Source organism: Pristiophorus japonicus, chromosome 8 (assembly GCF_044704955.1).
Source record: "Pristiophorus japonicus isolate sPriJap1 chromosome 8, sPriJap1.hap1, whole genome shotgun sequence".
In the NCBI taxonomy this organism is placed as follows: Eukaryota; Metazoa; Chordata; class Chondrichthyes; family Pristiophoridae; genus Pristiophorus; species Pristiophorus japonicus.
Window position 1 is genome coordinate 81615036 of NC_091984.1, and position 26893 is coordinate 81641928.

At 44.9% G+C, this 26893-nt stretch overlaps 1 protein-coding gene across 1 annotated transcript in view; it reads left to right on the forward strand.

Annotated features, from left to right (window-relative positions):
* Positions 1 to 26893, forward strand: part of LOC139269134 (neuronal growth regulator 1-like) — a 353215-nt gene that overhangs the window by 75356 nt on the left and 250966 nt on the right. The window contains exon 3 of the mRNA XM_070888236.1: positions 3028 to 3153. Within this exon, the coding sequence (XP_070744337.1) occupies positions 3028 to 3153 (126 nt within the window). The remainder of the gene's footprint in view (positions 1 to 3027; positions 3154 to 26893) is intronic.

Genomic DNA, 26893 nt, shown 5'->3' on the forward strand with positions numbered 1-26893 from the left:
ACTCCATCCCTCTCCCTAGCATCTATCTGAGGCTGAACCAGACTGTTCGCCACTTAGGCGTCATATTTGACACTGAAATTAGTTTCCGACCACATATCCGCGGCATAACTAAAACCATCTATTTCTACCTCCGTAACATTGCCCACCTCCACCCCTGCTGATGAAACCCTCATCCAAGCCTTTGTTACCTCTAGAGACTACTTCAAATATTCCTGGCTGGCCTCCCACATTCTACCCTACGTAAACTTGAGATCATCCAAAACTCAGCAGCCCATGTCCTAACTCGCACCAAGTCCCGATCACCCTGTGCTCGCTGACCTACATTGGCTCCTGGTTAAGCAACACCTCGATTTCAAAACGCTCATCCTTGTTTACAAGTCCCTCCATGGCCTCTCCCCTCCCTATCTCTGTAATCTCTTTCAGCCTCACAACCCCACAAAATGTCTGCGCTCCTCAAATTCTGCCCTCTTGAGCATCCCTGATTATAACTGCTCAACCATCAGTGGCCGTGCCTTCAACTGCCTGGACACTAAGCTCTGGAACTCCCTCCCTAAACCTCTCCACCTCTATCTCTCTTTCCTCCTTTAAGACACTCCTTAGAACCTTCCTCTTTGACCAAGCTTTTGGTCATCTGCTGAAATTTCTTCTAATGTGGCAGTGTCAAATTTATTTGTTTTCATAAAATCATAGAATCATAGACGTATATGTCTTATAACACTGCTGTAAAGCACCTTGGGACGTTTTACTATGTTAAAGGCGCTATATAAATAAAAATTGTTGTTGTTGTCTATCTCCTTCCCACTATTTGGTGCAGTATAAAATACACCAAACAGCGGAATAGCTCCTTTATTGTTTCTCAACTCCAACCAAATAGATTCTGTCTTTGATCCCTCAAGGACATTTTCTCTTTCTAGCATTGTAATATTTTCCTTAATCAAAACTGCTACCCCTCCTCCTTTTTTTCCTCCCCTATCCTTCCTGAATACCTTGTACCCAGGAATATTAAACATCCAATCCTGCCCTTTTTATCGCCACTACATCATATTCCCACATGGCTATTTGTGTCTGCAGCTCACCAACCTTATTAAGTACACTTTGTGCATTTACACACATGCATTCAAAGCCTAACTTAGACCTCTTTGTATTTTCTATGATTCCACCTAATTTTGTATTATTTCCAAGTGTAACTACCTCTCTGCACACCTTGTTTCTACATTATAATACTACATCCTGGTGCCCAACCCCTTGGCGAATTTGTTTAAACCCACCCTGCAGGACTAGTTAATCTGCCCGCAAGGATATTGGTCCTTGTTCTGGTCAAGTGCAACCCATCCGTCTTGAACAGGTCCCTCCAGCCACAGAACTGTTCCCAATGTCCCAGGTCTCAGAAGCTCTCCCGCACCATGTCTCTCGCCACACATTATTCTGGCATATTTTCCTATTTCTATTCTCACTAGCGCATGGCATTGGGAATAATCCAAACATTACGATCTTTGAGTTCCTGCTTTTTAACTTCCTCTCTAGTTCTTTAAACTCTGACTGCAGGACCTCAGCCCTCTCCCTCCCTATGTCATTGGTTCTGACGTGGGCCACGACTTCTGGCTCTTCCCCTCCCCCCCCGTAGAATGTTCTGTACCCTCTCCATGATGTCCCTCACACTGGCACCTGTGAGGCAGCATACCATACAGGTCTTACGTTGACTGTAGCAGAACTGTCTGTCCCCCTGACTATTGAATCCCCAATTACTACTGCATTCCTACACTTTGCTGGAGCCCCCTGTGCAGTCCTTTGAGTCACAGTGCCAGGCTCGGGACTTCACTCCTTTGAGATGTCGTCACCCTCACCGGTATTCAATGCTGAATATCGGTTTGAGACTGCCACACTCCCGGAGGATTCCTGCACTGCCTGCCTCTTCCTACCCTTCCATGTGGCCATCCACTTGCCATTCTGAACTCTATCTGGCTGTGGGGTGACCACCTCCTGGAACCTGCGAATCCAGGACATGCTCAGCCACCCGTATGCCCTGCAGTAAATCCAGCTGCCCCTCAAGCTCCGAAAGCCAGCATGAATTAGAACAGCTGAAGGCACTTCCTCCAAATATGAGCCTGCGGGACACATGGAACGTCCTGAAATTCCCACATGGGAACTAGGTCTAAGCTACACTGCCATTTTTCAATTCGCTCCTCAAAGCAAACTAGCCAAAGATTAAATTATTTACTCAAGCTTAACAAGAACCATTGAGATACTGAATACAATGGGGCTGATTCTGACCCTTTTTTGTGTCCCTTTAGTGCCGCCGGGAGGTGCTAATGGGCCGCAATTGCTTTTTCGCCCAGGGGCGGGTGGTGGTTGTGTTTGGGGCGCAATCGCCCCCGAAATTTTAAGCAGCCAGCTACGGCCTGCCCTGAAACACTCGGGTAAGTGAGAAGAAGAGGGTCTCATGGTAGTGATGGGGTGAGTCCAGGCAGGAAAGGCTTAAGCTTTGCTTGTGTGCCAGGAAGAGCACTCCTGCTCCAGGCCTTAACCACAGCCGCGGCGGTTTTTCCACTCGAGCTGAAGTTAAAATTGCTGTCAGGGCCCAATGACATCATTGGCATCTGATTGGCATGTGTAAATTAGCATCCTGCTGTCTGGATGAGCCCTTTAGCCAGTTGCAACTAGGTGGATTCCCAGCAGGTAAGTAGCCCAGGGCATTTTGACTGCCCACCCGCTCAGTTTCCATCAGTGGGTAGGGTTAAAATCCCCTCCATTACTTTCTTTGTTATGTATGAATTGCATTGTTTCTATTTTGGAATTCAGTTCCAGAAGGTTGTGATTAAATGGGTTGCTGCAGGTCATTCAATACTCGCATCTGTGGAAATCCTGATAACAATCTAATATTTATTGGCTCCTTAGTTCTCTGCTTATCAGAATTCAGCTGTTGTCAACAGCTAGTATCAATGCCCATTAATGTGTATCAGTTAAAAATCTTATACAATAATGACCCAATAAATGTTATCTAACTGTCTTTCCTTTTTGTCTTTTTAGTTCCTCCAACAATTTTTGACATCTCTACTGGCTCTATCGTGAATGAATTCAGCAATGTCACTCTTTTTTGTCTAGCAAGTGGAAAACCAGAGCCCACCATCACTTGGAAACATATATCCCCATTAGGTAAGAAGAAAACTTCATATATCTCACAGTTAAATGTATCTTTTAGTTAGGATCTACCATCGATTGAGGACATAATACTGAATATAATTTGGCATAACCAGGAGATACTTACTGGTTTGAGAATCTAGACAGTCAAGTTCTGAAAAGTCTGTTAGGCTAATGGAGGAACTGTTAATGAGATGCATTTTCCTTTAGCTCAGATCAACTTTTCATATTCCATTAATACAATTCTGGGTTTAAGCTAATCTATCTGTCTTTGGGGATTTAAATGGTTGAGTGTATTTCCAATTACACTGTTGGTGTCCATATTATATTTTGTTATTTGACTACATACTAGACTAGATTTTCCGGCATGGCTCAATCTGCAAGGAAAATCAAGGAATCCCGATCAAAAAAATGGACTGAAATCTGCAATGTCAGATCTTCGCCCACTTTATGAGATGTGTAATTTCCGGTTGGCTTTGGAAGTGCCTGTCTGAAACAGGAAAGAATTGCATTGAAATATTAATTTAGGGGTGGGGATAACCTTTTTGCCATTTCCCAATATTCTGGCATGTAGGATGTTCATACATAATTATGTCAGTCTGAGACGCTCGGTTATGGTATGTATACAGAAAGTCACGGAAAGGATACATTAATATTAAAATATGTGTATCTCAATCATTTCATAAGCATTTTTCATTTTTGTTTCTGGCTGTTAGGTTTGAGTCTTTGTGCTGTTTTATTTTGCTCCCGCACATATCTGAGGTATTTGGAAGAGGAGGAGGAGGACGACCAATGGAGAAATGTCAGACAGCTGTTCTATGCCCCTCCCGAACAGTACCATACAGCTGCAGTTGCAGACAGAATGAACACACCTTGCAGGATTAGAGCATACAGAACAGCAGACCTGATGGCACCACTAAGACATATATGAATGTCTGACCAACTGATATCAGATCTTCCTCAGAAGCACCCCAGTCACAGTTTGCCATGCTTTCAGTGACAATGCATGAAAGAAGGCATGCTCGGGCGAACAACAGTTTACTGGGATAACTGACACTTTAAACTAATTTTAAATAGGACGGCCTCGGCCGAGAAATTTGTTTGGGGGTGGTACCACTCATGAGGGGCGAGACTTTGCGCCAGACACAGAAGTCTCGCCTCTCGCGATAAATTGGGGTTACTGCTCCCGAAAGGAAGTGGAGCGCTAAATCAAGCACTCCACTCCTTCCTGGGATGGGAGCGGGGCTCACGGCTCAACAGTGCTATGCACTGGGCCACGTAGCGCTGTCATGCCCGGGGGACTCTTCCCTGAATTAAAGGGAAGGGCCCAAGCTGCATACTCTGCATATTGGCAAGTCACCTACCTGGACCACCGGGAAGTGGGGCTGCCATGCGATCAGCCCGGCATTCAAGCAGAGTGCCAGGCTGAGCGATCACGGCATCGACACCGCGACCAAAGCAGCATCAGAGTGGAAAGGAAAAACGGGAGATTTTTATCAGCAGCAGCTGTCCACCTCCCCTTTAAATTTCGCCCTGGTAGTGGCTGCCTGCCCAGTACATGTCCACTGAAGCTGTCGCTGCCATCGCCTGGCAGAGCTTCAGGGGGCAATACCCAATTTAGGGTCCGGGGCACTAATGGGGCGATGCACATGCCGATGACGTCATGATCTCCGGGCGTAGGAGATCAGGCACCACACCATAGCACCACTGCTAAACTCCCGCCGAATTTAGCGGGAGTCATTAGCGGCGCCGCGCCTGGTCGCAAAGTCAGGCAGGGGCACTAACGGGAGGCGCAAATGACCCCAATTCCTCCCCCCTAGTTTTCAAAGTACTTTTAATGCTTAGGCTCTTTTCACCATACTAGGAAATACAGTACTATAAATGCCAATACTTAACAAAAAAGGCAATAGTTTAGTTAACAGCCAATTAGCACCAAGTTTGCTCACCTGGTTAGGTAAAAAGCCAGTCGTTAAGTGGGAGCTATTTAAGTCCGAGACGGGAAACTGCTTTTAACTAGTTTAAAATGGTTTATTTCTTTCTAAAACAAATGCCTTGTTTTTATATAGTATTTTAAAATACTTAGATATTTAGATGTCCCTCAAACCTGGACATACTGCTACATAATTTCTAGGAACATAGGAACAGGAGTAAGCCATTCAACCCCTTGAGCCGGTTCTGCCATTCAATTAGATCATGGCTCATCTGTATCTTAACTCCATTTGCCAGCCTTTGCTCCATATCACTTAATATCCATACCTAACATAAACTAGCAATATCAGTTTTGAAAATTCCAATTGGGCTTTTTGGGCTGGGGGTTCCAGGCTTCCACTATCCTTTGTGTGATAACGTGCTTCCTGGTTTCACTCCTGAATGGCCTAGCTCTAATTATAAGATTATGGCCTCTTGTTCTGGATTGGCCCACCAAAGGAAATAGTTTCTCAGGGGTTATTTTGGTGAAAAGGTGGAAACAGGAACTAAATGGATGCTATGCTAAAGGACACGTCTGTTTGAAAGTCTGAATTTAGCACACAATTTTCGTCCGAATTGCTGATTACCATAATTTGAACATGCCTAAAGGGACTGAGTCCGAAAGCTGCAGGTATAGCACTCAAGTGTTGATTAGATGTAATTTTTGTGCAGCAGTATATGTGGGCTTCACTCACCCATGTTCACTGAAGGTGCAGAGTGGGCTGGCTGACACACACCGGCAGGTTGCAGGATGGCTCCTGGACCGATGAAGAGAGCACACAGGTTCGTGGATGTGGCACTGGAGGTTCTGGTGGAGAAGGTACAGAGGAGGAGGGATCTCCTGTACCTGCAGGGAGGGAGAAGTCCAACTCGCCCTCCTGTCCCTCTCCTGCAGCAGCAGGTGCTGCTCTGCCTGGTCTCATGTCCTCCTTCCATTCCGTGCCCAGACCAGGAGGACTCCTAGCAAGATGCCCATGACCAAGCTCTCCCTTTCACCTGGTGACTCCTATAAGGTGGAGTAGCCCAGCATATACTCTTTTTAGGTGATGTCCTTAGAGAATTTCCGGTATAAATTATGCTAAAGCCTTGACAAAATGTCCCAGAAAGTCTCCCGATGTGTTTCAGAGGTCCTGCTCACAGCTTCAGCAGCCATGAACATGAAATGGTAAGTATCCCTTTAAGTAACGTTTGAAATCGACATTACCATCATGTCTACTCCCAAACAGCTGGTCGCTGTTAGGAGAGGGTGTTAGTTGAAGCGCTAGCCACCAAAATGCTGTGCAGCCTCCTTAATGAGTGCTAGCAGACATTTTAATTAGAAATCAGTTGTTTAACGAACCTCCGAGCGGCCATTCCTAGCGCTGGCTTCAACCCCTTTACCAAGATGGTGTATTGCGCTAAACACAAGCCATACCGATGTTGCAGCTTAAGACCCCATTTTGGCCACCTTGGAGGCTCTTTAGCGCCTCATATATTTGGTGAAAATCACCCCCTCTGTATCTACCTTATTGAATCATTTCATCATTTGAAACACTTCGATTAGATCATCCCGCAACTTTCTAAACGCAAAGGAATCAACCTGACCTTGTAATTTAACCCTTTAAGCCCTGATAGCATTATCATAGAATCATGGTTACAGCATGGAAAAAGGCCATTTGGTCCATTGAGCCCGTGCCGGCTCTCAGCTAGTCCCACTCCTCGCCCTTTCCATGTAGCCCTGCAATTCTTTTTCCTTCAGATACTTATCCAACTCCCTTTTGAAGGTTAAGATTGAGTGTGCCTCCAACACCCTTTCAGGCAGTGCATTCCAGATCCTAACCACTCGCTGCATAAAAATGTTTTTTCTTACGTTGTCTTTGGCTTTTTTGCCAATCCCCTTAAATATATGTCCTCTGGTTCTTGACCCTTCCGCTAATGAGAACAGTTTCCCTCTATCTACTCTGTCCAGACACCTCATGATTTTGAACACCTTTATCAAATCTCTCAATCTTCTCTGCTCCAAGGATAACAACCCCAGCTTATGTAAAACATAAAAACACAAGAAATAGGAGCAGGTGCAGGCCATACGGCCCCTTGAGCCTGCTCCGACATTCAATAAGATCATGAGTGATCTGATCTTGACCTCATCTCCACTTTTCTGCTTGTTCCCCATAACCCTTGACTACCATATAGTTCAAGCTTCTCCAGTCTATCAACATAATTGAAGTTCCTCATTCCTGGAATCATTCTCGTCAATCTTTTCTGCACCTTCTCCAAGGCCTTTACATCCTTCCTAAAGTGTGGTGCCCAAAATTGGACACAGTTGGGGCCGAATCAGTGTTTTACACATATTCTTCATAATTTCCACACTTTTGTACTCTATATACCACTATTTATGAAGCCCAGGATCCTGTAAGCCTTTTTAACTGTTTCTCAACCTGCCCTGCACATTCAACGATTTGTGCACACATACCCCCAGGTCTCTCTGTTCATGTACCCCTTTCAGGATTGCACCGTTTAGTTTATATGTCATCTCCTCATTCTTTCTACTAAAATGCATCACGTCACACTTTTCTACTTTAAATTTCATCTACCACGTGTCCGCCCACTTCACCAGTCTGTCTATGTCTTCTTGAACTCTCCTCCTCCTCACTGTTCACTATACTTCCAAATTTTGTGTCATCTGTAAATTTTGAAATTGTGCCCTGCACACCCAGATCCAAGTTATTAATATATATTAAGAAAAGTAGTGGTCCTAGAACATCATCATCATAGTCCCTCAGAATCAAGGAAGACTTGCTTCCACTTTAAACATGAGTCCTTAGGTGGCTGAACAGTCCAATACGAGAGCCACATTCCCTGTCACAGGTGGGGCAGATAGTCGTTGAGGGAAAGGGTGGGTGGGACTGGTTTGCCGCATGCTCTTTCCGCTGCCTGCGCTTGATTTCTGCATGCTCTCGGCGACGAGACTCGAGGTGCTCAGCACCCTCCCGGATGCACTTCCTCCACTTAGGGCGGTCTTTGGCCAGGGTTTCCCAGGTGTCAGTGGGGATGTTGCATTTTTTCAGGGAGGCTTTGAGGGTGTCTTTGTAACGTTTCCTCTGCCCACCTTTGGCTTGTTTGCCATGAAAGAGTTCCGAGTAGAGCGCTTGCTTTGGGAGTCTTGTGTCTGGCATGCGAACTATGTAGCCTGCCCAGCAGAGCTGACCAAGCGTGGTCAGTGCTTCAGTGCTGGGGATGTTGACCTGGTCGAGGACGCTAACATTGGTACGTTTGTCCTCCCAGGGGATTTGCAGGATCTTGCGGAGACCTTGTTGGTGGTATTTCTCCAGCGACGTGAGGTGTCTACTGTACATTGTCCATGTCTCTGAGCCATACAGGAGCCCTGTAGACCATGAGCTTGGTGGCAGATTTGAGGGCCTGGTCTTCGAACACTCTTTTCCTCAGGCGGCCGAAGGCTGCACTGGCGCACTGGAGGCGGTGTTGAATCTCGTCATCAATGTCTGCTCTTGTTGATAAGAGGCTCCCGAGATATGGGAAATGGTCCACGTTGTCCAGGGCCATGCCATGGATCTTGATGACTGGGGGGGACAGGCTGGTGGAGGACCTTTGTCTTACTGATGTTTAGCGTAAGGCCCATGATTTCGTGCGCCTCAGTAAATACGTTGACTATGACATGAAGTTCAGCCTCTGTATGTGCACAGATGCAGGCGTCGTCCTCCTACTGTAGCTCGACGATAGAGGTTGGGGTGGTCTTGGACCGGGCCTGGAGCTGATGAAGGTTGAACAGGTTCCCACTGGTTCTGTAGTTTAGTTCCACTCCAGTGGGGAGCTTGTTGACTGTGAGGTGGAGCATGGCAGCGAGGAAGATTGAGAAGAGGGTTGGGGCGATAATGCAGCCCTGTTTGACCCCGGTCCGGACATGGTTTGGGTCTGTAATGGATCCATTGGTAAGGATCACGGCCTGCATGTCGTTGTGGAGCAGGCGGCGGACTGTGGGAACTTTTGGAGGCATCCGAAGCGAAGGAGGAAACTCCATAGACCTTCGCGGTTGACTGTGTCAAAGGCCTTCGTAAGGTCGAAGAAGGCCATATATAAGGGCTGGTGCTGTTCCCCGCATTTTTCCTGCAGCTGTCATGCTGTAAAAACCACGTCCGTTGTGCCCCGTAGGGGACGAAATCCGCACTGTGACTCTGGAAGGAGCTCCTCAGCCACAGGGAGAAGCTGCTAGAACAGACCCCTGGGGAACACCACTGTAAACCTTCCTCCAGTCTTATAATCAACCATTCACCACTACTCTCTTTCCTATCACTTTGCCAATTCCGTATCCACATTGCCACTGTCCCTTTTATTTGGGCTTCAACTTTGCTGGCAAGCCTATTATGTGGCACTTTGTCGAACACCTTTTGGAAATCCATGTACACCACTTCAACCGCATTGCCCTCATTAACCCTTTCTGTTACCTCATCAAAAAACTCGATCAAGTTGGTTAAACACGATTTGCCTTTAACAAAGCCATGCTGGCTTTCCTTAATTAATTCACACTTGTCCAAGTGACTGTTAATTTTGTCCCACATTACTATTTCTAAAAGCTTCCCCACTCCCGAGGTTAAACTAACTGGCCTATAGTTGCTGGGTTTATCTTTACACCCTTTTTTGAACAATGGTGTAACATTTGCAATTGTTCAGTCCTCTGGCACTGTCCCCGTATCTATGGAGGATTGGAATATTATGCCCAGTACCTCGCGATTTCATCCTTCAATTCCCTCAGCATCCTAAGATGCATCCCATCCGCTCCTAATCATTTATACACTTTAAGTACAGCTAGCCTTTCTAATACCTCCTCTTTATCAATTTTTGATTTCATTTGCCTTTTTGATTGCTTTTTCTACCTGTTTTCAATTGCTTTTAGTGATTGGTTTTTCATGGACATCCAAATCCCTTTGCTTTTCCACAGCTCCTAGTCTCTCACCAGTAAGAAAATATTCAAAATTTTTTTTTCAGTGTCAAAGTGGATGGCCTCACACATCCCCATATTGAACTCTGTCACAGTTTTGCCACTCACTTAATCTATTTCCCTTTGTAATGTCCTACTCCCATCTACACAGCTTACTGTGTCTCCTAACTTCGGTTGGGCTAGTTGCAGAAATTGGCCTTGAAGTGCTGCAGAATTCTAGAGGGTCTGTTTAATGCCGAATTTATATAATGCAGAATTCCTTTAGGGCTGGAATTTAGGCTTTTCTGTTTTCAGGGCGAAAGCGGTGGCGGGAAAGCTACCGGCCAGGAATAGTTTGCGTCTTGGTACTTAAGTTTTGGCATCTGGAGGCGCAACACTAAGGGGGGCGTTGTACACTTCTCTTGGCGCAAGGATAGGAAATTCGTGAACTAAAGTGCCGGGCTGTGAGTGCTCTGAGAGAGGCCTGGCCGGGGGGGGGAACTTAAAAAAAAAAACACAAAAACATTCTCAAAACTTTGCCCATGCCACCACAACACAAATCTCAAAAAATAAAACAGTCGCACTTACCAATGGAGTACTTAACCTTCTTGACCACCGTCGCCATGGCTGGTTTCCCATGCAGTCATTGCGGGCATACTTCCAGGCAGATGGGTCAGGCAGGAGCTCAAACTCACACCGGTGTCGCAACCAGGGGCGTTGCACACCCGGCGGTCCTGCTCAGAGCCGCCGCAAAACCCGACCGGAGGATCGCGGCGGGGCGCTGGAGACCTCACTGCCGCCTTTCATGCTGCTCCGGGGCGAAACCCAGAGTGCAAAGGACCGGAAAATCCAGCCCTAAGAATTTAGAATTGCTGAATTCTTTTTAAGTCACTATTTTGGTGTGGAAGACCAGGAAGGTTCCAGGTTTGACCTGGAGATTGATAGATTTTTATTCGGTCAGAGTACTAAGGGATACGGAACAAAGGCTGGTAAATTGAGTTGAGGTACAGATCAGTTATGATCTCGCTGAATGCAGGCTCGAGGGGCTGAATGCCTGACTCCTGGTCCTGTGTTCCCAAATGTGTACTGAATTAACTAATCTCAGTTGAGACAGAGGTTGGAGTGCTACAAGTGATTAGTGCCCTTAAGAAAGGGAAATACAGCTCTTGGTTGCTAGAAACAAGACCTCTGCGAAGATTGGTGAAACACACATCGTTCAGCTTTGATGCTGTTCATGATTAAAATATCTGCTACACTTACTGCCTGGGCTCACATATAAAGATTGGCTTCTGAGGTGAGGGATTAGGGGAACCCAGCCAGCAAGGGTTAGTGCTTTCATGAAAAAAGGAAAGAAAATTTATTCTCAAAAGGCTAATTCCTCGAATGAATTTGTCTGTCCTCAAGCTGTTCAGAATTGCCTATGATAGAATTAAAAGCCTAGATATTGCTGTCCATTTAAACTAAAACAGGTTAACACTTCAGTTAAAGTAGCAGATAGAGGAATGATGTATGAATGCACCAAGTGTTCATAAGTTAATATTTTCAATGGTTATTTCTAGGTTATATCATAGAAATGTCAGCACATGAGGCCATTCAGCTCATCATGTCTGTGTCAGTGTTAGCTCCACATTGCAGCTAACCACTCTAGTTCCATTACCCTGCTTTTTCCCTTATCCCTCAATATTTTTCAACTTTAAATGTTTATCTAATTCCATTTTAGATGCCATGATTGTCTCAGCTTCAAGAACATGCCACTCTCCAATAAATCTTTATGTGAAAAAAATTATTTTAATCTCCCCTTGATGTCCCAGTTCTAATCCTAAATTTAATATCCCTGGTTACTGATTCACCACACGGTGGAAATAACCTTTCACTTCGGTACTTATCCTCTCAAACACTTTAAAAACTTTGCATACTTCTATTAGACCGTCTTACCCTCTGTGCTATTGTGAATAAATATAGACAAGTCTCGCATCATAATTATATTCACTCATTCCTGGTATCATCCACATAAATCTAAACAGCCACTTTTGCATGACTACTGAGGTGGCCAATACTGTAAACAGTACTCCAGTGGTTGCTAAACCAGAATCTTTCTTTTGTAGGCAATGCCTTGATATGTCTGGCGTAAAAATAAAAAAGGGAAGGTGGCTCAACCGTGGCTATCAAGGGAAATCAGGGATAGTATTAAAGCCAAGGAAGTGGCATACAAATTGGCCAGAAATAGTAGCGAACCCGGGGACTGGGAGAAATTTAGAACTCAGCAGAGGAGGACAAAGGGTTTGATTAGGGCAGGGAAAATGGAGTACGAGAAGAAGCTTGCAGGGAACATTAAGACGGATTGCAAAAGTTTCTATAGATAGGTAAAGAGAAAAAGGTTAGTAAAGACAAACGTAGGTCCCCTTTAGTCAGAATCAGGGGAAGTCATAACGGGGAACAAAGAAATGGCGGACCAATTGAACAAGTACTTTGGTTCGGTATTCACTAAGAAGTACACAAACAACCTTCCGGATATAAAAGGGGTCAGAGGGTCTAGTAAGGAGGAGGAACTGAGGGAAATCCTTATTAGTCGGGAAATTGTGTTGGGGAAATTGATGGGATTGAAGGCCGATAAATCCCCAGGGCCTGATGGACTGCATCCCAGAGTACTTAAGGAGGTGGCCTTGGAAATAGCGGATGCATTGACAGTCATTTTCCAACATTCCATTGACTCTGGATCAGTTCCTATCGAGTGGAGGGTAGCCAATGTAACCCCACTTTTTAAAAAAGGAGGGAGAGAGAAAACAGGGAATTATAGACCGGTCAGCCTGACATCGATAGTGGGTAAAATGATGGAATCAATTATTAAGGATGTCATAGCAGCGCATTTGGAAAGAGGTGACATGATAGGTCCAAGTCAGCATGGATTTGTGAAAGGGAAATCATGCTTGACAAATCTTCTGGAATTTTTTGAGGATGTTTCCAGTCGAGTGGAAAAGAGAGAACCAGTTGATGTGGTATATTTGGACTTTCAGAAAACTTTCGACAAGGTCCCACACAAGAGATTAATGTGCAAAGTTAAAGCACATGGGATTGAGGGTAGTGTGCTGACATGGATTGAGAACTGGTTGTCAGACAGGAAGCAAAGAGTAGGAGTAAATGGGTACTTTTCAGAATGGCAGGCAGTGACTAGTGGGGTACCGCAAGGTTCTGTGCTGGGGTCCCAGTTGTTTAATGATTTAGACGAGGGGATTAAATGTAGTATCTCCAAATTTGCGGATGACACTAAGTTGGGTGGCAGTGTGAGCTGCGAGGAGGATGCTATGAGACTGCAGAGTGACTTGGATAGGTTAGGTGAGTGGGCAAATGCATGGCAGATGCAATATAATGTGGATAAATGTGAGGTTATCCACTTTGGTGGTAAAAACAGAGAGACAGCCTATTATCTGAATGGTGACAGATTAGGAAAAGGGGAGGTGCAACGAGACCTGGGTGTCATGGTACATCAGTCATTGAAGGTTGGCATGCAGGTACAGCAGGCAGGTTAAGAAATTCTCCACCGCAGAAAGTTGTTGAGGCCAATTCACTAAATATATTCAAAAAGGAGTTAGATGAAGTCCTTACTACTTGGGGGATCAAGGGGTATGGCGAGAAAGCAGGAATGGGCTACTGAAGTTGGCATGCACGTTAAGAAAGCAAATGGCATGTTGGCCTTCATAGCGAGGGGATTTGAGTACAGGGGCAGAGATGTGTTGCTACAGTTGTACAGGGCCTTGGTGAGGCCACACCTGGAGTATTGTGTACAGTTTTGGTCTCCTAACTTGAGGAAGGACATTCTTGCTATTGAGGGAGTGCAGCGAAGGTTCACCAGACTGATTCCTGGAATGGCGGGACTGACCTATCAAGAAAGACTGGGCTTGTATTCACTGGAGTTCAGAAGAATGAGAGGAGACCTCATAGAAACGTTTAAAATTCTGATGGTTTCAGACAGATTAGATGCAGGAAGAATGTTCCCAATGTTGGGGAAGTCCAGAACCAGGGGTCACAGTCTAAGGATAAGTGGTAAGCCATTTAGGACTGAGATGAGGAGAAACTTCTTCACCCAGAGAGTGGTGGACCTGTGGAATTCTCTACCACAGAAAGTTGTTGAGGACAATTCACTAAATATATTCAAAAAGGAGTTCGATGAAGTCCTTACTACTAGGGGGATCAAGGGGTATGGCGAGAAAGCAGGAATGGGCTACTGAAGTTGCATGTTCAGCCATGAACTCATTGAATGGCGGTGCAGGCTAGAAGGGCCGAATGGCCTACTCCTGCACCTCTTTTCTATGTTTCTATATTAAACAATTTGCAATTTTATGGCTTTTTCCACCTGTAATGTGATTAATAAATAATTTATTTCAATATCAATGATACAAGTTATCAATTGCATAATTAATAAAAGAGGTTCATATAGCACAGTCACAGGATTATTCACTGCATTGTATAAATTATAATGTTAATAGGTAATTAATAACAATCAATCAATCCCATTGATTAGCTAACTGATGTTAATTCCCACACAATACCAATATGTTAGAAAATAATGTAATTATCAAAGCAGTGTGGCCCTACATTCTTTAAAAATAATTGCATGTTGAAGTGAATTGTGTTAACTATACTGTGGGAACACATAGATTCCATGTTTGAATAGGGTACAAAGTACTAACTTTGAAGTCATTGGCTAATGCTTTATTCAATCTGACACCCTGTATTTCTACATTAGAACCATAATCCCATTTATCTGGATCAGATAGTGAAAATGATGATAAGTAATGTAATGGTTTAGGAACATATTGTCCTGTCAGTGGTTTTATAAGAACATCTTGTATTCTAACCTTATGTGCCGCAATTATCAAACAAGACATAATTGGGTCATTTACAGTCTTTTGATTCAATGCAATATTTTACTTGGAGAGCATTTTAATATCTGTTCTAAAGATTCACAGTGGGACAAAAGTTGGTCTGCACTAAGTAAATCTCCCTTTGTTTAGGTTTTGATAATTGGCAAAATTTCCAAATTTCCAGTGGTCTCGTGATTTTCTATTCCTGTGCCGGAGAACTGGAGGAAAGGTTGAAGTGCTGGAAATGAAAACTATGTACTGGAGTATTTGGAGGTTTCTTACATCATGAATAACATACTTACTTAACAGCAGTTAGTTTTATCAGGGCTTAGTTGGTCCACCATGTCCCAGCTGACTGTTGCTGGCTTGATGCTGATTATATGATGATGAGCTATATCAAATAGGCAGGCGAAATTAACAGCCTAATACTCCCATATACTTCACTTCCCAATGGGGGAAGGGAGAAGAAAATTTAGAGGGAATGTCAAAATTTTTACTGCCCTCACACTAGTTGGTTCAGAATGACTTTGCAGAAGTCAACAGCAAGTCAGTCAACTGACTCCTAACCAGGGATGATGCAAGGAAGAAAAATAGGAGAGAAAATGAAGAGGGTTTACCTTCAAAATAAATTAAAAAGTCGGTGGTGTAAGAAAATGCACTTCCTTATACACAAACACATATATCCTTTCCTCTTCTACTGTTAGCTATTATTTGTAATAGCTAACAAGGCCAGATTTTCCTTGCTAAAACCATTCATTTTTGAATGGTATAGAGGTGGTCTGCCAAGTTAAGCGACACGGAGAGTCATTCCATTGAAACAGCACCCCTAAAAAAATGGCTGCCTCAACTTCCCTCCCTGCAACCTACATTATCAATCTGCCATCTCAAAGCCCATACTGATGCATGAAGGTGAAGTTGGGGAGAGTGTGGATGATATTTCCCTGACCTCCTGCCCATGTACTGCCCCTACAGATCATCGCCACTATAATGGTGGCTGTGTGACGTATATCCTTTTTCTCCCCAAATCAGATCATAGGGCAGCAATCCTGCAATACTGTTTTAGCTGGTAGTTACTTGCAATACTTAAAGCTGCAAAATCTCTGAAATGAAAGGTACTTGCTTGATTCTTCTGGCAATTTAAAGAGTGTTCCTTTTAGGGACATGATGTGCTTTGAGGAAGAGAATGATGAGTACATGGAGGATATAAGCAACAGCCAACCTGCAGGGATCCACGCCACAAGACCTACAGACCAAGGAATTTTCTTTTAGGTTTGCAGCCTCTTTCAACCAGGGGCAGAACTTCATCAGTGCCTGTATAGGTGACAACAGCTACATTTTTATACATCCATATGTTTCCAAGTAGGTTCTAGTGACATTAATGCCATCCGTCACTCAACAGTGCGTTGGTGCAACACTGCACAAGTGATGGATGTCCTGTTCAGGCATGCCTCTGAGATCTGAAATAAAAATAGAAAATGCTGGAAAGATTCTGTGAAGGGGAATCATACTTCTAGCATTATTTCAGCAAGTCATAAAATAGTCACAGCACAGAATGGCCATTCATGGAGTGCTCGACATGGCATTGTCCGCTTGAACCACCTTCCTCTAAACTGCCAGCAAATCTTTTTTTTCTTGGGCTTCCTTTCCTGGCTGGCAAAGAGCCTATGTCTTCTTGCCATTATCTCTGCCAACGTGGTCTTCACCGCAGCTTCAGAAAATCTGGGGATTTGGCCACCGCAGAGCCTTACAGCGTTGCTACTTCTTTTGCTTTTGCAATTGTTACCTGAGCTCTAACTCCACCTCTTGCCTGCTAATGGAAATGCTGTGCTTCTGTCCTTTAAGTTGGGGTAGCTTTGAAGTGCTCCAGTAGAACCAATTTTCCTCTCTTCCAGTGATAGAGACTCTGTCAGTATTTCATCTCTAAACCCAGACTACATACTAAATTAACACCCACTCCCCATCCAGACAATTTGAATAGAATTCTCCAAAATTCTATGTGAAATATTGGAATGCATAACATCAGATTCTCCCCCAACCACTTCCCCCAACTTCATAGAGCTTCAAGGATTCTGTGGAACAGTGCACTGCGTGAAATGTTTACAGCTATAAATATTAAAAAACTAATATATTGTTAGAGCGTGTTGGCTGATATCAAGAATTAAATTCCATTTGCCACTGTTCTGCCCACCTGACCAGTAGATTGATATCCTCCTGCAGTCCATGACTTTCCTCTTCATTATCAACCACACAGCCAATTTGGAAATTAATTTGGAGAAGTGTGAGGTAATGCACTTGGGGAGGGCTAATAAGGAAAGGGTATACACATTAAATGGTAGGCCACTGAGAAGTGTAGATGAACAAAGGGATTGTGGAGTGCTTGTTCACAGATCCCTGAAAGTAGCAAGCCAGGTGGATAAGGTGGTTAAGAAGGCATACGGAATGCTTGCCTTTATTGGCCAAGGCATAGAATATAAGAGCAGGGAGGTTATGCTTAAATTGTATAATACACTGGTTAGGCCACAACTGGAATACTGCGTGCACCATATTATAGGAAGTATGTGATTGTACTGGAGAGGATGCAGAGGAGATTTACAAAGATGCTGCCTGGAATGGAGAATCTTAGCTATGAGGACAGATTGGATGGGCTGGATTTGTTCTCCTTGGAACAGAGGAGGCTGAGGGGAGACCTCATTGAGGTGTATAAAAGTTTGAGGGGCCTGTATATAGTGGATAGCAAGGGCCTGTTTCTCTTGGTGGAGGGGTCAATTACGAGGAGACATAGGTTTAAGGTGGTTGGTGGAAGGTTTCGAGGGGATTTGAGGGGAAGCTTCTTCATGCAGAGGGTTGTGCGGGTCTAGAACTCAATGCCTAGAAAGATGGTAGAGGCAGAAATCCTCACCACATTTAAAAGGTGCTTGGATGGTCACTTGAAGTGCCGTAACCTGCAGGGTTATGGACCTAGAGCAGGTAAGTGGGATTATACTGGATAACCTCTTGTTATTAAGTGTTTGGTGCGGAGAAGCAGTGAGAGATCATGGCGGAAGTGCGGTGAATGTTTGTGGTGGAGGAGCGGCGAGAAATTGTAGCTGAGGTGCAGCAAATGAGAGTGCGGGGCTCAAAAGAGCCGAGGGCACAAGGGCAACATGTGCCAGCCCACACTGCGATATGTGTGCACACTAGGTCCGTGCAGCAGAGGAGGTCTCCAGTCGTCCTGGTTTACCCTTGCCACTGGATAAAGGCCTAGCTCTGTCAAGCCCGTGTGGTGGCTGTTGTGCAATGGTCACTATATGTTAAAAAAATCCACGCACAGGCATCTTCCACCCCTGAAGTTGAGGACTGGAATATCGGGTCTTCCATTGAAACATCTATGAACGCATCCTTTTCATGTGGAAGCAAGTCATCCTCGTTCGAGGGACTGCCTATGATGATGATGATATCTAGAGTGGACACACGGGCGGGGGGGAGGGGGGGGGGCGGTGCTGTTTCCTGATCATCTGTTGTAACTTTATCAGTATATCCACAGATACTATGCAGAAATGGTGGAAACACTGTTTATGCCATTTCTCTTGAGTTTCCACAGATCTTTTGCCAAAGTTACGATGGATACCCTACATAAATTAATGGTGTGTTGAAAAGGAAATAAATTGTTAAAGTAATTAATAAATGCCACTGTGAAATCTATCGTTTATTATAATACAATCCCAAAGCATTTCACTTATTCATATTTTTGCTAATCTATCTTAAAAAATCTTTCACTTGGAAGCATTCATGTCACCTTTTTCACGTTATAATTTCTTATGTCCACATTTATAATGGAACTGCCTTGGTACACTGAAAATACACCTTCCCATGAGTGGAGCTGCTGCACTGGTGGGGGTGTTGCCATTATAAATGTAGACAAAAGAATTTATGATGGAAATATAAAAATAAGGACAAAATGTATGACTTTAAAATGAATAATTTTGTCTGTGTGCCCTAGTGCAATTATCCCCTGGCCTCACCTGAAAAAAGAACATGCTCCTGACTTCCCTTGTGCAATGTTATGGGAGACCGACTAGTAATATATTAAAATCTTGAGTTTTTTTGGTTTTTCACACCTTTGACAATGAGTCATGGTCTAACGATAACACTTGCTATTCACTCCTCCCACACTGGTGGTAAAATGGCGAGTTGCCCAGCTCTAGCTAGCATTTTGTTCTCTGCCATCTGCCTAAGTTTGGTGAAAGGGAAATATTGCTTCAATTTTCCTTTGTTGCCCAGTTTTATTTGCTTTCTAAGTGCAAATTCTTTGCCTATTGGTAAAGCTTGTTCTGATTAAAAAAAACTCATCATCTAACTTTTTGCTACCTCACTCAGCTTCGAACCAATCCCTGGAAAACTTGAACACAGCTGACCACCATGTTAACTCTGTGTTTCCTTGGCCACATCTCAGAGCCTATACACCCCACGTCTCTAATAACTCTTCAGGGAGGAACTTAATACAATCACTATCACTAATGAAGTAGTACTCGGTAAAATAATGGCACTAAAGACGGACAAGTCCCCTGGACCTGATGGCTTACATCCCAGGCTCTTAAAAGAAGTGGCTGCAGAGATAGTGGATGCATTGGTTGTAATCTACCAAAATTCCCTGGATTCTGGGGCGGTCCCTAAGCTTAAATAAAGGAGACTACAAAGATATGAGGACAGAGTTGGCTAAAGTGGACTGGGAAAATAGACTAAAGAATGGGACGGTTGATGAGCAGTGGCAGATATTTAAGGAGGTATTTCTTGACTAGCCACAAAATTATATCCCAGTGAGAAAGAAAGACTGTAAGAAGTGATAACCATCCATGGCTAATGAAGGAAGTAAGGGAGGGTATCAAACTAAAAACAAGGGCATACAATGTGGCCAAGACTTGTGGGAAGCCAGAGGATTGGGACATTTCTAAAAGCCAGCAGAATACTACTAAAAAAATGATTAAGAGAGGGAGGATAGATTATGAAAGTAAACCAGGACAAAATATAAAAACAGATAGTAAGAGTTTCTATAGGTAGATAAAAAGGAAAAGAGTGGCTAAAGTAAATATTAGTCCCCTGGAGGATGAGACTGGGGAATTAATAATGGAGAACAGGGAAATGGCAGAGACGTTGAACAAATAATTTGTATCGGTCGTCAAGGTAGAAGACACTAAGAACATCCCAATAGTGGATAATCAAAGGGCTATAGGTAGGGAAGAAATTAATACAATCACTATCACTAATGAAATAGTACTAGGTAAAATAATAGAACTAAAGGCGGACAAGTCCCCTGGATCTGATGTCTTACATCCTAGGGTCTTAAGAGAAGTGGCTGCAGAGATAGTGGATGATCTACCAAAATTCCCTGGATTCTGGAGAGGTCCTAGCAGATTGTAAAACCGCAAATGTAACACCCCTATTTAAAAAAGGAGGCAGACATAAAGCAGGAAACGACAGACCAGTTAGCCGAACATCTTTCATTGGGAAAATGCTGGAGTCCATTATTAAGGAAGCAGTAGCGCGACATTTCGAAAAGCATGATTCAATCAAGGTTTTATGAAAGGGAAATCATGTTTGACAAATGTGCTGGAGTTCTTTGAGGATGTAACGAAAAGGGTGGATAATGGGGAACCAGTGGATGTGGTGTATTTGGATTTCCAGAAGGCATTCGATAAAGTGCCACATAAACGGTTACTGCACAAGATAAAAGCTCACGGGGTTGGGGGTAATATATTAGCATGGATAGAGGATTGGTTAACTAACAGAAAACAAAGAGTTGGGATAAATGGGTGCCACAGGGATCGGTGCTGGGTCCCCAACTATTTACAATCTATATTAATGACTTGGATGAAGGGACCGAGAGTAATGTTACCAAGTTTGCTGATGATACAAAGATGGGTGGGAAAGCAAATTGTGAGGAGGACACACAAAATCTGCAAAGGGATATAGACAGGCTAAGTGAGTAGGCAAAAATTTGGCAGATGGAGTACAATGTGGGAAAATGTGAGGTTATCCACTTGGACAGAAATAATGTAAAGAAAATTATAATTTAAATGGAGAAAAATTGCAAAGTGCTGCAGTACAGAGGGACCTGGGGGTCCTTGAGCATGAAACACAAAAAGTTAGTATGCAGGTACAGCAAGTAATCAGGAAGGCAAATGGAATGTTGGCCTTTATTGCAAGGGAGATAGAGTATAAAAACAGAGAAGTCCTGCTACAACTGTACAGGGTATTGGTGAGGCCACACCTGGAGTACTGCGTACAGTTTTGGTCCCTGTATTTAAGGAAGGATATACTTGCATTGGAGGCTGTTCAGAGAAGGTTCACTAGGTTGATTCCGGAGATGAGGGGATTGACTTATGAGGATAGGTTGAGTAGGTTGGGCCTATACACATTGTGGTTCAAAAGAATGAGAGGTGATCTTATTGAAACTTATAAGATAATGAGGGGGCTCGACAAGGTGAATGCAGAGAGTATATTTCCACTCATAGGGAAAACTAAAACTAGGGGACATAGGGGCTGAAAATCATCACTTCTCCGCCCGCTGCCGTCGACTGCTGCCCACTCCCACTGACATTCCTCATGAAGATCCACCCAGTGCCACTTTCGAGATGGCCTGGAGCAGGCTAGAGCGGGCGGGAGGAGAGAGCCGCCGGGAACCGCCCGCTGATGTCAGCGGACATCCGAGTGGCGCAACTGACCTTCCACCCACTGAGCTCCCAGAGTGGGCGGGAGTCGGCGCCAGCACAGGGGGTGAACCGCTGCAAGGAGGCTTGTCTGTCCCCGACGGTAAACATAGAAACATAGAAAATAGGTGCAGGAGCAGGCCATTCGGCCCTTCGAGCCTGCACCAACATTCAGTATGATCATGGCTGATCATTCAACTTCAGTACCCCACTGAAAGTGGCACTGGGTGGATCTTCGTGAGGAATACCTTCTCTCTATACCCCCTGATCCCGTTAGCCATAAGGGCCACATCTAACTCCCTTTTGAATATATCCAACAAACTGAACTCAACAACTTTCTGTGGTAGAGAATTCCATAGGTTAAAAATTCTCTGGGTGAAAAAGTTTCTCCTCATCTCGGTCCTATATGGCTTACCCTTTATTCTTAGACTGTGACCCCTGGTTCTGGACTTCCCCAACATTGGGAACATTCTTCCTGCATCTAACTTGTCCAACCCTGTCAGAATTTTATATGCTTCTATGAGATCCCCTCTCATTCTTCTAAATTACAGTGAACATAAGCCTAGTCGAACCAGTCTTTCTTCATATATCAGTCCTGCCATCCCGGGAATCAGTCTGGTGAACCTTCGCTGCACTCCAATAGCAAGAATGTCCTTCCTCAGATTAGGAGACCAAAACTGCACACAATACTCAAGGTGTGGTCTCACCAAGGTCCTGTACAACTGCAGTAAGACCTCCCTACTCCCTTTTGAATAGCCTCTCGCTATGAAGGCCAACATGCCATTTGCTTTCTTTACTGCCTGCTGTACCTGCATGCCAACCTTCAATGACTGATGTACCATAACACCCAGGTCTCGTTGCACTTCCCCTTTTACTAATCTGTCACCATTCAGATAATAATCTTTCTGTTTTTGCCACCAAAGTGGATAACCTCACACTTATCTGCATTATACTGCATCTGCCATGCATTTGCCCACTCACCTAATCTGTCCAAGTCACCATGCAGCCTCTTAGCATCCTCCTCACAGCTCACACTGCCACCCAGCTTAGTGTCATCTGCAAACTTGGAAATATTACATTCAATTCCTTTGTCTAAATCATTAATGTATATTGTAAATAACTGGGGTCCTAGCACTGAACCTTGCGGTACCCCACTAGTCACTGCCTGCCATTCTGAAAAGGACCCGTTAAGTCGGAAGAACCTAAAAAAAATGTAAGTTAACGCTTTAAAAAAAAATTTCAACAATGACTTACCTGCATGGGGTCCCCTGAAGGTATTCGGATAGGTTAAAATGTTTTTATTGGAGATTTTTTTTTCAGGTCTTCGCCTCTCCGTGAGTCCAACTCCATCCTTGGCAGCACTTGGATGGCAAGCGCCTCTGCTGCCAAGAATGAGACCTCCCGCCCACTGCCACCCAGCTTGGCGGTGTATGTCATCCATTTGCTGCCCGCCGACCTTCGAGGGACCTCGGCCATGAATATCTTGTCCAAAGAACCACAGCGGCCAATGGCAACACTTTGGGTGGCACTTGGGCGGGCGAAGACCTTGATGAAAATAGGCCTCCTTATCTCAGACTAAGGGGCTGCAATGTAAAACTGAGATGAGGAGGAATTTCTTCTCTCAGAGGGTTGTAAATCGATGGAATTCTGTGTCCCAGAGAGCTGTGGAGGCTGGGTCATTGAATATATTTAAGGCGGAGATAGGCAGATTTTTGAGCAAAAAGGAAATAAAGGGTTATGGGGAGCGGGAAGGGAAGTGGAGCTGAGTCCATGATCAGATCAGCCATGATCTTATTAAATGGCAGAGCGGGCTCAAGGGGCCAGATGGCCTAGTCCTGCTCCTATTTCTTATGTTCTTATTTACTCACTTGTGGTATATTCCTGCCTCTTTCCTGATTCTCTCTCTATTTTCCCTCCTGCTTTCTTTCCACTTTTCAAAGCCTCTTGTTGATTCTCCATATACTCTGGCCTGGCTTACCTCTCCTCCCCACTACTCTCCACTTCTCATTGGACAATATTGAAGAAACCAGTGACTTTAAAAGCTCACACTGAATCCTCACAACAACATAAAGCAAAGTACACTATTTGACAACAGAGCTAGAATCTAAACAAAGACCAACAGGTGGAAAAATAATAGTGCTAGATTTTCCATTATTTTAGCATGCATAACGCCCACTTAACGTCCGTTTTAACGCTGAAATGAGGTATAATGCCCAGTATATCACCCAGCGTCACTTTCAGCACCTCGCACACATCTCGCCCACAATATCGCTCACCCGAAACACCGCTCTGAAAATGTTGAACTGTTCTGAACTAATCGCAGTGGTGTGGATGCCATTTTGCAAATCGTAGGTCACTTCATTGAAATGGCTGCTTCAACTTCAGGTGAGTTTGGATTGACTCTGGAGTTCTTCTCAGATGAAGCGACCATCTGAACAGACATCTTTTCATACTGTGGATGATTGGGTTTTACGGTCGGTGTCTTTTAGTGTGGAAATTTATTGCTTGTGAACAATCGGCATTATACTTTTATTGGAATGGGGCCAGCCATTTCTCAGCCTGCATCGATTAATACGCAGATACTGCAGAGTGCAAATGGCACAACGTCTAATGCACATCATTATGTGCCCAATCTAAGATGTTCCAGACTGAGGAGGAGATCCAGACCATACACACCTCGCACTTACAGAGAGAAGAGGTCTTACCTCGACATATCCGAGAATACCTGCCTTCGGAGACTGCGCTTACCCAAAGTGGTGATCAGTGAAATATACCAGTTCATCAGGGCAGATCTGCAGCCTGTCAGCACCTTCAGGACTTCACTGTCTGTCGAGGTCAAGGTCACCGCGGCAAGGCCATTCTACGCGTCCGGTTCCTTTCCGGCCTCCGCGGTCGTCATTCCCCCTCTGTCTCAGCATGCCACACATTGCTGCATTAGACAGGTCTCAGAGGCCCTGTACGCGTGTAAGGTGGACTTTATCAGCTTCCCTATGACCACGGAGGCTCAGACTGACAGGACTGGAGCATTCTACCACATTGCTAAGTTGCCCAAGGTGCAGGGAGCAATACAGTGTACTCACATCATCATGCGGGCACCTTCTCAGGACCCAGAGGTTTTTCGCAACAGAAAAGGATTTCACTCCCTGAACATCCAACTAGTTGTCGACCACAACCAGATAATTATGACAGTGAATGCCAAATGTCCAGGCAGCTTCGATGAGGTTCACATCCTGTGTGAGAGCGCTGTCTCTGACATGTTTCCCAGCCAGCCACAAGGACAATGCTGGATGCTTGGTGACAAACGATATGGCCTAGCCACCTGGCTGATGAACCCCTGCGTGACACCCACACCGAGGCCGAGAAGCGATATGAGAGCTGCACGCAATGTGGTCCAGAAAACAATTAGTGTGTTTAAGCAGCGATTTAAATGCCTGGGGCACTCAGGAGCGGAGCTACAATACAACCCTGAGCAAGTAGGTAAATTCATAGTTGTGTGCTCCATGCTGCACAACCTGGCTATCAGGAGGGGTCAAGAATTGCCAGAAGGGACTGATGGTCCACCTCAGGAGAGAGAGGAAGAGGAGGACAGGGGCTGGACGCTGACCTCGGGCCAGACCATCAGGCTGACTATGCAACTGTTAAGTATCGAATAACTCCACGAGGCTAAGTACGGTGAGCTAGTTCAGGCATGACCTTACTCCAGTTTATTTATTCTCAAATTGAGGCTGTCAACATTATATACACGGTCACGACCAGGCACAGATTCTACACACACCGCAGACCTGAAGGCCAGGAGATTGCAGAATATGCTGCCGACCTCAGGAGACTTGCAGCACCGTGTGATTTTGGCACGCACCTCAACGAAGCATTGCGAGACATCTTCGTTCTAGGAATTGGCCACGCGGGCCTCCTTCACAAGCTACTAACTGCTGACACCACAGTCAACCTGCAGAAAGCCATCGGCATCAGTCAGGCATTCATGACCTCGACCTGCAGCACCAAGCATATCAATCAGCCTGTGGAATCAAACCCGGCAAGTACTGTACACAGAATGGTGCCTTTCACAGGCAAGACTGTAGAACGTGGCTCTGCCCAGGGCAGAGAGCACAGACCTCAGGGTTCCAGAACTCAGAGTATGCCGAGTGGTGCTAATCGAGTAGCACCATGCTGGCATTGCAGAGGAAACCATACGGCTCACCAGTGTCAGTTTGCGGAGTACGTATGCAAAGCCTATAACATGAAGGGCCACCTCCAGCGCATGTGTAATAGAAATACGACTCACCGTCTAGCAGAGGAGTCGGTAGATTACTTTGAATCCAGCGGGGTGTATGATGATTTGGCCAGGCAGCTCAGCCCCAAGAAGAAGTGTATGGAGTGTATACCTGCACCACCGATTGTCCTCTAGTGAAGATGGAAGTAGAGATAAACGGCGTCCCAGTCTTCATGGAAGTGGACACGGGAGCGAGCCAGTCAGTGATGAGCCAGGGTACCTTCGAGAGGCTGTGGAACGAAAAACGACCCGAGCTGGTTCCAGTGCAGGAAAGGTTGCGCACCTACACCAAGGAGCCGATCCCAGTCCTTGCTAGTGCGGATGTAAGTTTAATCCATAATGGCATGATGTATAAGTTACCTCTAAGGATTGTTGCAGGTGATGGCCCAATGCTACTCAGAAGAAGGTGGATGGGGAAGATCCAGTGGAAATGGGAAGACCTCTTCACTCCGGCAATCGATGTCCCCCATGCTCAGAGGCAGAGCAAAACCTCACCTTCGCTTGGGTCAGGCACCAAAGAACAGACCAGCGCAGCACCTGAGGCACAGACCGTCCATCAAGGCTGCGTGGCAATGATCCGACCGGAACGATCTAAAAATACCTTCTCGGCTCCAGTGGCAGGACTCCTGGGGAGGAAGATCGAATTCACAGGTACCCTTCCAGCGTTTGTGGGAGAATCGTGGGAGAGAAGGATCAAGGCAGTCGACCTCGAGGACCGAAGCAAAATGGCGTCCCTGCTGCAGCGAGGTGCAGCGTGGCTGAAAAAAAAGATGGCCACGGCAACATCACGAGGTGCAACGCTGAGGGACCAACACATGGGGTCCAACAAAGGATCTGATTGGGGTAAAGCCAGCAGGGTTCTCTTAAAGGTGACCTGCAACCAACTGAACTTAAAGAAACATTGTATGCATGGCAATCAATGTAACAAATCGATTAAGATTGTGAACAGAATGTTGTTGCGAGATATCGGCACTGTAAAGAACAGAATGTTGTTGCGAGGTGTTGGTACCAGTCCTAATATAAAGAACAAAATGTTGTTGCGAGATGCCGGGAA